The 13,178-nt window shown below is 37.2% G+C and overlaps 2 protein-coding genes across 2 annotated transcripts; both read left to right on the top strand.

The window, feature by feature from the left end:
* Nucleotides 1-758: 758 nt before the first annotated feature.
* Nucleotides 759-3,695, top strand: LOC106428179 (glutamate receptor 1.2-like). The gene is made up of 5 exons (XM_048769656.1): nucleotides 759-1,074; nucleotides 1,151-2,337; nucleotides 2,446-2,752; nucleotides 2,867-3,240; nucleotides 3,318-3,695. The coding sequence occupies exons 1-5, from the start codon at nucleotides 777-779 to the stop codon at nucleotides 3,687-3,689; spliced, it is 2,538 nt and encodes an 845-aa protein (XP_048625613.1). The 5' UTR covers nucleotides 759-776; the 3' UTR covers nucleotides 3,690-3,695.
* A 4,430-nt stretch (nucleotides 3,696-8,125) lies between these two features.
* On the top strand, nucleotides 8,126-12,694 carry LOC106428178 (glutamate receptor 1.2). The gene is made up of 5 exons (XM_013868930.3): nucleotides 8,126-9,238; nucleotides 9,307-10,520; nucleotides 10,618-10,924; nucleotides 11,533-11,906; nucleotides 11,987-12,694. Exons 1-5 carry the CDS (start codon nucleotides 8,935-8,937, stop codon nucleotides 12,365-12,367), a joined length of 2,580 nt encoding a protein of 859 aa, XP_013724384.2. The 5' UTR covers nucleotides 8,126-8,934; the 3' UTR covers nucleotides 12,368-12,694.
* The last annotated feature ends 484 nt before the right edge of the window (nucleotides 12,695-13,178 follow it).

The following is a 13,178-nucleotide window of genomic DNA, read 5'->3' on the forward strand; positions in this document are numbered from 1 at the left end:
GTACGGATGATTTAGTATTTTTAAGGATCAACCCTACTCGAAACAAAACAAAAATGCTCAGAATTTTCTATTAATTATGCATTTAATGCTGTATTGTTTTCTTCCTTGCTTTCATGGTATTTAATTTTGTATTGCCCAACCGACCTTAGCTCTCGTGATCAAGAGGCTTATCGGCATATCCAGCGTCTACAAAGGCGATGCAGATCCAAAAGATGTATAAACAAGCATGCCATTGTACGATCATTTTGTAGTCCAAAATAGTTGGTATTTTCAAACCATATTCAGTGATTGTTATGCATTTTTGTATTGGTTTTGTGTAACTATTTGTATAAAAGGCCACATAATTTTATAGTAGTTCTTTAGGCCACCCCAAGCTATGGGACGGCACTGGTTGGACCGTTAGATACGCGGGAGCCCTTGTGATAGACGATTTATGGGTTGCATTGTCTGAACTCTGAAGTTGCGGCCTAAAAAGGATGTTGACCAAGTTTGATCGTGGTTTTACTTTTGAGATGGAGACTGAGTTCATACATTTTTCATCTACTTCTAGATTTTATATCTTTGACTTATTCCCCCGAATCCCCCCTCCATGTAGGTAACTTGTTGAATATGAATTTTCTATTATACGAATAGTTTGTATTCTATTCTTCTTGTTGGAATATATAATTCTACAAAGGAAAAACACGGTATAGGTTGAATCGGTTTATATAAATACATGTTTATAAAAACGATAAAGTATTCGTGCGCTTCGTAATCGGAAAGTTTTTTTTTTCTAAATGAAGAGATTTGGGATTCAAAACGCAATTCTACTAGTATCATTTCTTTTTGTTCTGCTTCTCTTCACCTGTTTTGCTTCCAGCCAAAACGATGACGTTTACGAAGACTCCGCGTCTAAATGGGTTCGGATCCGGGTGGGGTTAGTTTTGGATATGGATTCTCTGGAGGGAAAAATGGTGGGAAGATCTGTTACAACGGCACTTTCCGACTTCTACTCCATTAACACTGATCACAAAACAAGAGTCTCTCTCTCTATCAGAAACTCTCACGGAGAGCCTCTCCTTGCTCTCGCTTCTGGTAACGTACTCACATTCTTCTTCTTCCTCTGTCAAACATTCACTCACAATCTATGTGCTGTCTCTCTCTTTCGCAGCTGTAGATCTGCTGCAATCAGAAGAAGTGGAGGCGATTATCACCGCCGGGGACTCGATTCTTGAAACGAAGCTGTTGGCGGAGATTGGGGAGAAAGCTAAGGTTCCTGTGATCTCAGTTAACTCTCCGATCTCATCTTCATTGAGCAGATACAGTCACTTGATCCAAACCGCACATGATTTTGCATCCGAGGCGAAGGGGATCACAGCTTTTATCCATGGGTTTGATTGGAAGAGTGTTGGTCTTGTTTACGAGGATGACGATGACTGGAGAGAGAGTATGCAACAGCTTGTGGATCATTTTTACGAGGAAGGCGTTGGTATACAATCCAAGGCTGGTTTTACAGTGTCTTCAACCGAGGAAATGGTTATGGATCGGTTAGGGAAGATGAAGGATTTGGGGACGAGTGTGTTTGTGGTGCACATGTCTGAGGTTATTGCTACTCGTCTCGTTACATGTGCTGAGAGGTTGGGGATGATGGGTGAAGGGTTTGCTTGGATCCTCACTGCCAAAAGCATGAGCAGCAGTTTCCATGGAAAAGAGGCAATGGAAGGCGTGGTTGGTTTCAAGACTTACATTCCAATGTCAAGAGAGCTTCAGAACTTCACTTTGAGACTGAGAACATCACTAGGGAATGGAGACGATGTTCGGTTGAGTGTCTCTGGTGTATGGGCTCATGATGTAGCTTGGGCACTGGCGAGATCAGCGGAGATGGTGAATGCTTCATCAACCCTCCTTGAGGCTATCACTGAGTGTAGGTTTAAGGGTTTGAGTGGTGACTTCCAAGTGAAGGATAAGAAGTTCTTGTCAGACAAGTTTGAGATTGTGAATTTGTTGGAATCAGGTGAGAGGAGAATTGGGTTCTGGAATGGCAATGGTAGTTTCAGCAGTAGAAGACATTTTAACAAGTTAGAGGCCATAATCTGGCCAGGTGGGTCTGCTCAAACTCCGGGAGGGCGCGTTCTAGGAGAAAGCAAAAGAAGAAAGCTGAGGGTTTTGGTTACATCTAGCAACAGATTCCCAAGCCTGATGGAGGTGGAGACTTCAGCAATAAATGTTACGACTGTGAAAGGGTTCTGTATAGAAGTCTTCCAGGCTGCCATTGCACCTTTCAACTATGATCTGGAGTTCATCCCTTGGCGCAATGGAAGTAACTACGACAATCTTGCAATTGCACTTTCTACTCAGGTACTAACCATGGCTCAGTTTATGATTACAAGTATCTTTTCATGTTGAGTGTTGCAACACTGGATCATTTCCATTTGAATTTTTTTTCTTTTGTGTTGAATCCCACAGAAAGACAAATATGATGCAGCCGTGGGAGATATTACAATCACTGCCGATAGATCGAAGTATGTTGATTTTACTATGCCATTCACCGACATGGGTCTTGGAATAGTAGCACCAAGGGAGAGTAGTATATGGGTGTTCTTCCATCCTCTAACGCGAGACCTTTGGATAACAAGTGCAGCTTTCTTTGTCTTGACGGGCACTATAGTTTGGTTGATAGAAAGACCTGATAACAAAGAGTTCCAGGGTTCTTGGCCGAAACAGATCGGAGTTATATTTTGGTTTGGTTTCTCTACCCTTGTTTATGCGCATAGTAAGTATTCTACCTTTTTCACATGTCTTATATGCTAATCTTGGTCACAAGAGAATGGACTTGATGTTTTTACTAATTAGTTTCTCACCTTCTGATGCTTACTATTTATGACAGGGGAGAAACTACAACACAACTTATCCAGATTTGTAGTTACAGTTTGGATATTTGCAGTGCTCATATTGACTACAAGCTATACTGCAACTTTGACATCAATGATGACGGTGCAACAGATACGATTCAACTCTAATAAAGATCATGTGGGGCATCTTTCGGGCTCCCTCATTGCAAATATGTCCCTAACCAGTCCCAAATTCCGATCAACGAACACCAAGGGTCTCAATACTTCTAAAGAATATGCTCAAGCTTTGTTGGACAATACTGTCTCATTTGTTGTCGATGAGTTGCCATACCTCAAAGTCCTCATTGGAGAGAATCCTGAAAAGTTTCTCATGGTCAAGGCACATTGTAACACCATTGGTTTCGGCTTTGTACGTATCCCTCATCAGTTTTCGGCTTTACTCTTCATCTTGTTTATTAACTTAACTGACAAAAGATACGTTTTCAGATGTTTCAGAAGGGCGACAACCTGGTGCATCGTGTGTCCATGGAGATCTTGAAACTAAGGGCGAGCGACAGAATAAGTGAGATGGAGAAAAGATTGTTTGAGGATAAACTTCCATACACAGCAGATGATACATCAAATCCTCTAACTCTTTATATGTTCCGCGGATTGTTTATGATCACTGGAGTTTCTTCAGCTTTGGCTCTTGCACTACTTCTCATTACCTGGCTCCGAGACAACTGGGACGATCTGATGAACTCGGTCAACGTATTCCTCTCGCGACGACTTGTACATTTTAGGATCCTCTTCGCAACAAGTATCCATCCCAACCCTCTTGATGACGAGAATGCGGTTCAAATGGCTCAACGTAACTGAAGATAGGAACTGGTTCAAACATAGCAATATATGTGTCAGATTCAGACTTATTATGGGTTTTCAACTTAAACTAGATTGACTCTAACTCTCTATATATTACTTAAGTTCTCTTTGAACAATATATTCATTACCATATGTAAATGCAATTTCAAAAAAAATATGTTTTCTATGATTCTTTATCAGGTGATGATAACCTTTGAAAAAATTAATTATATTTACTGAAGTTTCTTGAGATTTGAAATTGCTGAGCATCAGTTTGGAAATCGCTGAGAAGGTTTCTGGTATGTATACTTATAGAGCTATGGAGGATTTATTGGCTTGTTTTCAGACCAATTTTTTCTTCAGCAGCTAACAGGAGTTAGTTTCTCTCATAGTAATGGTCTATAGTTTAACGGCTACATCACACCCAAACATTTGGCTACTGTATATATTGATCTGCTCAGAAATCATGTGTAAGAGGAACCAACAAACAAGGAAAAAATGATAGTGTAGACCTACACCATGAATAATCCTACATAGTATAACCTACTCTTCAAAACCCATTCACACCAGATCCATTACAAAGGCTTATTCTAATTTCTATTAGTAAGATCCTAAACATCCTTTTTAGTTTGATTCTACGTTGTTTCTCCTACCATCTACCAAACATAATCTCCTCTTAGATCAATCAATTTATTTCTCATGGAAGTTCTGCAATTTTTATTAGGATAAAAAAATTCATTAGACTGTTAGAGAACCTGGTTTGACCCCATTGGCATGAAACATTTGAATAAGATCTCCATTTTTTAAAAACATATGTTATATATCACTACAAGAAAACAACGGCATACTGAGGGAAAAAATCGTCGGTATGTCGTCGGAATAACGCTATTCCGACGACATACCGACGAAAAAAATCCTCGGAAATAACTCCTCGGAAATTCATATTTCCTCGGAAATCCCTCGGAAATTTCCGACGGAATTCCGAGGAAACCCTATTTCCTCGGAATTTCCGAGGACCACAAGTTCGTCGGAAATTCCTCGGAATATTCCGAGGAAGATGTCGTCGGAATATTCCGAGGGATAAACTTCCTCGGAATATTTCCAAAATTAAAAAAAAAAATTATAAATTTATTTTTTTAAATTGAAATTCGAAAATATAAAATTAAAATTGAAATAGAAAACATATTTAAAATACAAAAAATAATAAAATAGTTTTTATAAATAAAAAAAACGTTTTATAAATACAAAATTAGTTTTAATAAATATGAAATCATCTTTTTATAAATACAAAATAGTTTTTATAAATACAAAAAATAATAAAAGAGTGTTTATAAATCAAAAAATGTTTTATAAATACAAAATTAGTTTTATAAATATAAATATTTTTATAGATATGAAATCATCTTTTTATAAATACAAAATAGTTTTTATAAATACAAAAAACAATAAAATAGTGTTTTTAAATCAAAAAAAATATTTTATAAATACAAAATTAATTTTAAAATATGAAATCATCTTTTATAAATCCAAAAATCGAATTTATATACAAAGAACGGTTTGTATATTTAAAAATAGTTTTTATAAATACAAAAAAAAAAAAATAGTGTTTATAAATCAAAAAAATGTTTTATAAATACAAAATTAGTTTTAATAAATATAAATATTTTAATAAATATGAAATCATCTTTTATAAATCCAAAAATCGAATTTATATACAAAAAACGTTTTGTAAAATCGAATTTATATAGAAAAAACGTTTTGTAAATACAAAAATAATGAACAATTTATAAAAAAAGTTCTAAATCAATTCAACACAACCAAATCACAATTCTAAACCTATTACACAACAAATCACAATCCTAACCAATCACCCTAACAAAAATCTATCAAAAACCTTCTAAAATCATCAAATCTACTTAAAAACCTAACAAATAGGACCTAAGAGAGTGGGATAGGGTCCTTACATGATTTGCAAGGGAATGGAAAGGATTCGCCGGAGAGATCGTCGCGAGAGAAGGTGGAGAACGCCGGAAGGAGAGAGAGATCGCCGGAGAGGAAGAAGAGAGAAATGGGGAAGAAGAGAGAAATGGGGAAGAAGATGCGTTTCAAGTTTATAAAACTTTGGGTCCGACGGATATTTTCCGTCGGAATTCCCTCAGTATTTCAATTTCAATTTTCGCGAAATATTTGGCGGCTTGTTTGCCCGGTTAAATGAAAATATTCCGAGGAAATTCCGACGGCCACTTAAATATCCGTCGGAATTTCCTCGGAATATTTTCATTAATTCGAGGAAAAAAATATCCTGTGCATGTATTTCTATTAATTTATATTGTTCCTCGGAATTTCCTCGGAATATTCCGAGGAAATTCCGAGGAACTAGTGTTTGGGGTTTCAAAACGTCAATTTTTTTTTTATAAACGCATCGATCGATGTATATATATTCAAAAACGCATCGATCGATCACGTAGATGCACCGGGCCGTAAGAATGTGATCGATCGATGAGATTATCCCATCGATCGATTGAGGATATCAAGTGTTCCTCGGAATTTCCTCGGAATATTCCGAGGAAATACCGAGGAACTAGTGTTTGGGGTTTCAAAACATCAATTTTTTTTGCCGTATTTCATTTCTTATACAATTGTAATGCATACCATTGAGGATTCTTTGTATAGATGAGCATAAACCATGAAATAAAAAATTTCAAAACGAATTGTAAGTATTCCCTTTACCGTTCATTAAAGTGTATAAGTGTTTCTCTTATGTTGTGGGGATTTCGTTCATACAATCGGAAAAGTGTTTATTATAGGGTAAGGAACAAATTTTTGACTTCATAATGAACGTAAGGCCCTTAATAAGGGTTATATAGGTGTTATTCAAACCGCAAAACGTTGTTTTCGGTTTAAAAACCCTATTTCCTCGGAATTTCCTCGGAATATTCCGAGGGAATTCCGAGGAAACCCTCTTCTTCCTCGGAATTTCCTCGGAATATTCCGACGAAATTCCGAGGAACTAGTGTTTGGGGTTTCAAAACGTCAATTTTTTTTTATAAACGCATCGATCGATGTATATATATATTCAAAAACGCATCGATCGATCACGTAGATGCACCGGGCCGTAAGAATGTGATCGATCGATGAGATTATCCCATCGATCGATTGAGGATATCAAGTGTTCCTCGGAATTTCCTCGGAATATTCCGAGGAAATTCCGAGGAACTAGTGTTTGGGGTTTCAAAATCTCGAATGTTTTTTTATAAACGGATCGATCGATGGATTTATGTCCAAAAACGCATCGATCGATCACTAAGATGGACCAAAGCGTAACAATGTGATCGATCGATGGGTATATGTCCAAAAACGCATCGATCGATCACTAGTTCGTCGGAATTTCCTCGGAATTTTGTAAAATCCCTATAATATTTCCTCGGAATTTCCTCGGAATATTCCGACGGATTAATGTTTCCTCGGAATTCCGTCGGTTTTTTCCGAGGAACACATTTTTCCTCGGAATTTCCTCGGAATATTCCGAGGAAATTCCGAGGAACTAGTGTTTGGGGTTTCAAAATCTCGAATGTTTTTTTATAAACGGATCGATCGATGGATTTATGTCCAAAAACGCATCGATCGATCACTAAGATGGACCAAAGCGTAACAATGTGATCGATCGATGGGTATATGTCCAAAAACGCATCGATCGATCACTAGTTCGTCGGAATTTCCTCGGAATTTTGTAAAATCCCTATAATATTTCCTCGGAATTTCCTCGGAATATTCCGACGGATTAATGTTTCCTCGGAATTCCGTCGGTTTTTTCCGAGGAACACATTTTTCCTCGGAATTTCCTCGGAATATTCCGACGGATTAATGTTTCCTCGGAATTCCGTCGGTTTTTTCCGAGGAACACATTTTTCCTCGGAATTTCCTCGGAATATTCCGACGGATTGATGTTTCCTCGGAATTCCGTCGGTATATTCCGAGGAAATTCCGAGGAAACCCAAATTTTGGGTTTCCTCGGAATTTCCTCGGAATTTCTTCGGGAAATTCCGAGGATTTCATTTTCCGTCGGAATGTCCGTCAGAATACCGCTGTTTTCTTGTAGTGTATTAATATTAATATTAATATAAATATATATATATATAACATTCAAATATAAAATAAAATAAAAACAAATAATTGATTAAGAGTGTATCAATGATAACAATATATTAATGTTACTTTATAGAATTTTTTTACATCTTAAAGACATAATTCTATTTTTTTTTAAATTACTATAGATGTAAAACTTTTTTTAATAAAGAATAAACCAGTTCATTTATATAAATTTTTTTTTGGACTTCTCAAATTTCATGACCGGTTGCCGTTAGATAGCCAATTAAGTAGGTGCCCTTGTGATAGAAGGACTGGTTGGCTTGCCTGAAGTTGCTGTCCTAAAGGATGTTGACCAAGTTTGATCGATCATTAGAGATGGTTTACTTTTGAGATGAGAGACGACTTCATAATTCCCCTCTACTTCTAGATTTTAGATCTTTGACTTATTCGCATCTATGAACTCGTTGACTAGTTCTTCCCGACAAAAAAGTTTAATACAGTCCAAAACAGGAGTACAACGTTAGATAACAAGTCAGGTTGATACGTCCAATACCAAAAGAAAATACATCTGTTTTCTTACAGCCTTGACAAATGCTGTATTTGTGTCTTTAATTGTAGCTAAAATTGGTCTCTTTGACAATTTCTTTGAACTATGAAGTCATCATTTGATCATTTCCCCTACTTTTAAACTTTGACTGGATCATTATAAAATGACTGTTGAATTTCCACAAAATAATGTGACAAAAGAGTATAGCCAACGTCGGGAAACTCACACTGATTTTCCTTTTGAACATATGTAATCCTAATAAATAATCATTTTATCTTAGAGCTGTCAAATGATTGGATTAACCATTGGTCGGTCCTATTAGGCCTATTTTGATTACAACTATTTTTCGCATGAACTGTAATTGGTCAAGAATTAGAGACCAATTAACTCATCAGCATAGACATGCTATATTACTATGCTGATGAACCCGTTGACTAATGCTATATCTTCTTAAAAATCATACGGTCCAATGGAGAACCTACATTATATTCTTCTTCTTCAGAGGAAAAACAAAACACGGCATGGGTTGACTTAGAATCGGTCATATAAAATAAAAAGGAACAAGAATGATAAAGTAAATAATTAACGTGTGTCTTTTCCTTTCTAATCGGAAACTTTTTTTTTTTAATGGAGAAGTTTGGAATTCAAAACCCAATACTGGCAGTCTCATTTCTTCTTGTTCTGCTTCTCTTCATCTGTTTCGCTTCAAGTCAAAACGATGACGTTCAGGAAGGCTCCGTATCCGATCACGAACCAGTTCGGATCCGGGTCGGATTGGTTTTGAATTTGGATTCCGTGGAGGGGAAGACAGTGAGAAGCTCTGCTTCAACGGCGCTTTCCGAATTTTACGCCATCAACAGTGATTACAAAACAAGAGTCTCTCTCTCAATCAGAGACTCTCAGGGAGAGCCTCTCCTCGCTCTCGCTTCTGGTAACATTCTCCATCCACACTCTCCCCTCTGTCTCACCATTCACTCACAATCTTGCGAAATGAAACAGCTGTAGATCTGCTGCAAGCTGAAGGAGTGGATGCGATCATCATCGGCGGGAGTTCGTTGCTGGAGACGAAGCTCTTGGCGGAGATTGGAGAGAAAGCTAGGGTTCCTGTGATCTCACTCAACTCTCCGATCTCACCGTCGTTGAGCAGATACAGTCATTTGATCCAAGCGACGCATGATTCTTCCTCCGAGGCGAAGGGGATCACAGCTTTCATCCATGGGTTTGGTTGGAAGAGTGTTGCTCTTGTTTACGAGGATGAAGATGACTGGAGAGAGAGTATGCAAATCATGGTGGATCATTTTTATGAGGAAGGCGTTGGTGTACAGTCCAAGGTTGGTTTTGCAATGACTTCTAGCGAGGAAATGGTTATGGATCGGTTAGGGAAGATGAAGGACTTGGGGGCGAGTGTCTTTGTTGTGCACTCGTCTGAGGTTGTTGCTACTCGTCTCTTCACATGTGCTGAGAGATTGGGGATGATGGGTGAAGGTTTTGCTTGGATCCTCACTGCCAAAAGCATGAGCAGTTTCCATGAGAACAGCGATGGTTCTGGAGAAGAGGCAATGGAGGGTGTGGTTGGGTTCAAGACTTATGTTCCAATGTCAAAAGAGCTTCAGAATTTCACTTGGAGATTGAGAAGTAATGAAGAAGATGTTTGGTCGGAGAAAGCTCGGTTGAGTATCTCTGATGTTTGGGCTCATGATGTAGCTTGGGCACTGGCGAGATCAGCGGAGATGGTGAATGCTTCATCAACTCTCCTTGCGGCTATCACTGAGTGTAGGTTTAAGGGTTTGAGTGGTGACTTTCGAGTGAAGGATAAGAAGTTCTTGTCAAACAAGTTTGAGATTGTGAATTTGTTGGAATCAGGTGAGAGGAGAATAGGGTTCTGGAATGGCAATGGTAGTTTCAGCAGTAGAAGACATTTTAATAAGTTAGAGGAGACCATAATCTGGCCTGGTGGGTCTGCTCAAACTCCGGGAGGGCGCGCTCTTGGAGAAAGCAAAAGAAGAAAGCTGAGGGTTTTGGTTACATCAAGCAACAGGTTCCCAAGACTGATGAAGGTGGAGACTGATCTGGCAACAAATGTTACAACTGCGGAAGGGTTCTGTATAGAAGTCTTCCGGGCTGCCATTTCACCTTTCAACTATGAATTGGAGTTCATCCCTTGGCGCAATGGAAGTAACTACAACAGACTTGCATATGCACTTTATAGTCAGGTAAGTACTACTAACCATGGCTCAGTTTATGATTACAAGTATCTTTTTCATGTTGAGTGTGTGGAAACTGAATCATTTATGTGTTGCATCCCAACAGAAAGATAAATATGATGCAGCTGTGGGAGATATTACAATCACTGCCAATAGATCAATGTATGTTGATTTTACGATGCCATTCACCGAGATGGGCCTTGGAACTGTAGCACCAAAGGAGACAAGTATGTGGGTGTTCTTCCATCCTCTAAAACGAGACCTTTGGATAACAAGTGCAGCTTTCTTTGTCTTGACGGGCACTATAGTTTGGTTGATAGAAAAACATGATAACAAAGAGTTCCAGGGTTCTTGGCCGAAACAGATGGGAGTTATATTTTGGTTTGGCTTCTCTACCCTTGTTTATGCCCATAGTAAGTACTCTACCTTTTTCACATGTCTTCTTTGCTAATCTTGGTCAAAAGAGAATGGAGTGATGCTTTAAGTAGTATTCATTGGTAAACCATTTGCAAAAGCATTATTCTATTTATTATCCAATCAACAGTTATTCTAAAAACATTTTAAAAAAATATATTTAGAAGAAGCAAATGACCTTCAAATGTTTTTGCTCAATACTCTCATTTGAGTCTTTTGATAGAGCCTTCGCATTTCGAATATATAAAACTTTTAAAAATATATATATATATAATTCATTTGTTTTATTTAATGATATCAAAATTATGTTTATATCCAAAAAAAATTAAATGTTTTGAAATAAGATTTACAATTTTTTTAAAAAAAATATTAAAAGAATAGTATTCCATATTTCAAAATTAATTTATATTTATCATATAATTGTTTTGTGATATAATTTTATAAATGAATCATTTACTGATATGTGAACCACTTTATTAAATACATTAACGAGAATATACAATTTATGCAACATATTGCTTATATAGTATACTACAACTGTTTTATTATCAGTTCTACCAATCAAAATCATAGTTTCTCACTTTCTGCTGCTTACTATCTATGACAGGGGAGAAACTACAACACAACTTATCAAGATTTGTAGTTACAGTTTGGGTATTTGCAGTGCTCATATTAACTACAAGTTATACTGCAACTTTGACATCAATGATGACGGTGCAACAGATACGATTCAACTCCAATAAAGATTTCGTGGGGCATCTTTCCGGCTCGCTCATTGCAAAGATGGCCCTAACTAGTCCCAGATTCCGACCAACAAATACCAAGGGTCTCAATACTTCTACAGATTATGCTCAAGCCTTGTTGAATAATACTGTCTCATTTATTGTGGATGAGTTGCCATACCTCAAAGTCCTCCTCGGAGAGAATCTTGGGAAGTTTCTTATGGTCAAGGCACAATGTAACACCAACGGTTTCGGCTTTGTATGTATCCCTTATCATCAGTTTCCTTACTCTTTTATCTTCTTTATTAACTTAGCTGACAACAAAAGATACGTTTTCAGATGTTTCAGAAGGGCGATGAGTTGGTGCCTCTTGTGTCCAGGGAAATCTTGAACCTGAGGACGAGCGATAGACTTATCGAGATGGAGAAAAGATGGTTTGAGAATCAACTTCCATACACAGCAGATGATACATCAAATCCTGTAACCCTTTATAGATTCCGTGGATTGTTTATGATCACCGGAGTTTCTTTCGCTTTCGCTCTGGTGGTGCTTCTCATTCTCTGGCTCCGAGACAAATGGGAAGATCTGATGTGTTCGGTCAACATATTCCTCTCGCAACGACTTGTACATTTTAGGATCCTCTTCGCAAGAACTATCCATCCCAACACCCTTGATAACGCCGATGGCGAGAATGCGGTGCAAATGGCTCAACGTAACTGAAGATAGGAACTGATTCAAACATAGCAAAACGTACATTACCATTTGTACTTAGCATCCTAATACAAGTAGATGCTCAAGTTTTTTGGCGTGCTGTGCCCCTGAGTCTCTATAGCTTACACAATTGTTGTGACGTTGTTGCTTTGACCTAGAAGCATCACCAAACAAGCTTGCCCCTTCGTCCTCCAGTGGTCCGTCAACTGCGATATGGTTCTTGATTCAAATCGGGTTGCATATGTTGGGAAAAAATAATTTTTAACATACACATTATATTTTTTATATTTGTAGCAATTAATAATGATAAAATTCAAAAATTATTATTAATATTTATTGAATTCCTATTAATTTTAAATTATAGAAAATAGATAATTACATGAAAGGATATAACTACAAGAAAAAATAAATTTGTTTAAATATGTATCAAAAATTTAAAACATTTGTTTATGAAACAGATGGATTAATGTGATTAAACAAAGGGAGTATGTGATAAATCATGTAACGAGTGTCTTCTTTGCAAATGGTTTGGTTCTGCAATGTATATTTAAATTGGCTTTTTATTGGGCTGATAAAAGCAATGAGCCCATAACCATTTTCTGGAGAAAAGAATAGAAAACAAACCCTAATCTCTTTACCCTCCGGTTACTAGTATAAACTCTCCTCGTTCTCTTCTCTAACAAGGCCTGTCATCTCTCTTTAAATCCTTTAAACTTTTGTTGTTTTATTTTACAAAGTTTTCTATCTTGTGTTATTACAAGCAAGTTCAGCTTCTTTGGTTGGATCAAAGATTTTCATGATCCAGTCAATTTATAAAAGA

The sequence above is a fragment of the Brassica napus genome, chromosome C9, assembly GCF_020379485.1.
Source record: "Brassica napus cultivar Da-Ae chromosome C9, Da-Ae, whole genome shotgun sequence".
NCBI lineage: Eukaryota > Viridiplantae > Streptophyta > Magnoliopsida > Brassicales > Brassicaceae > Brassica > Brassica napus.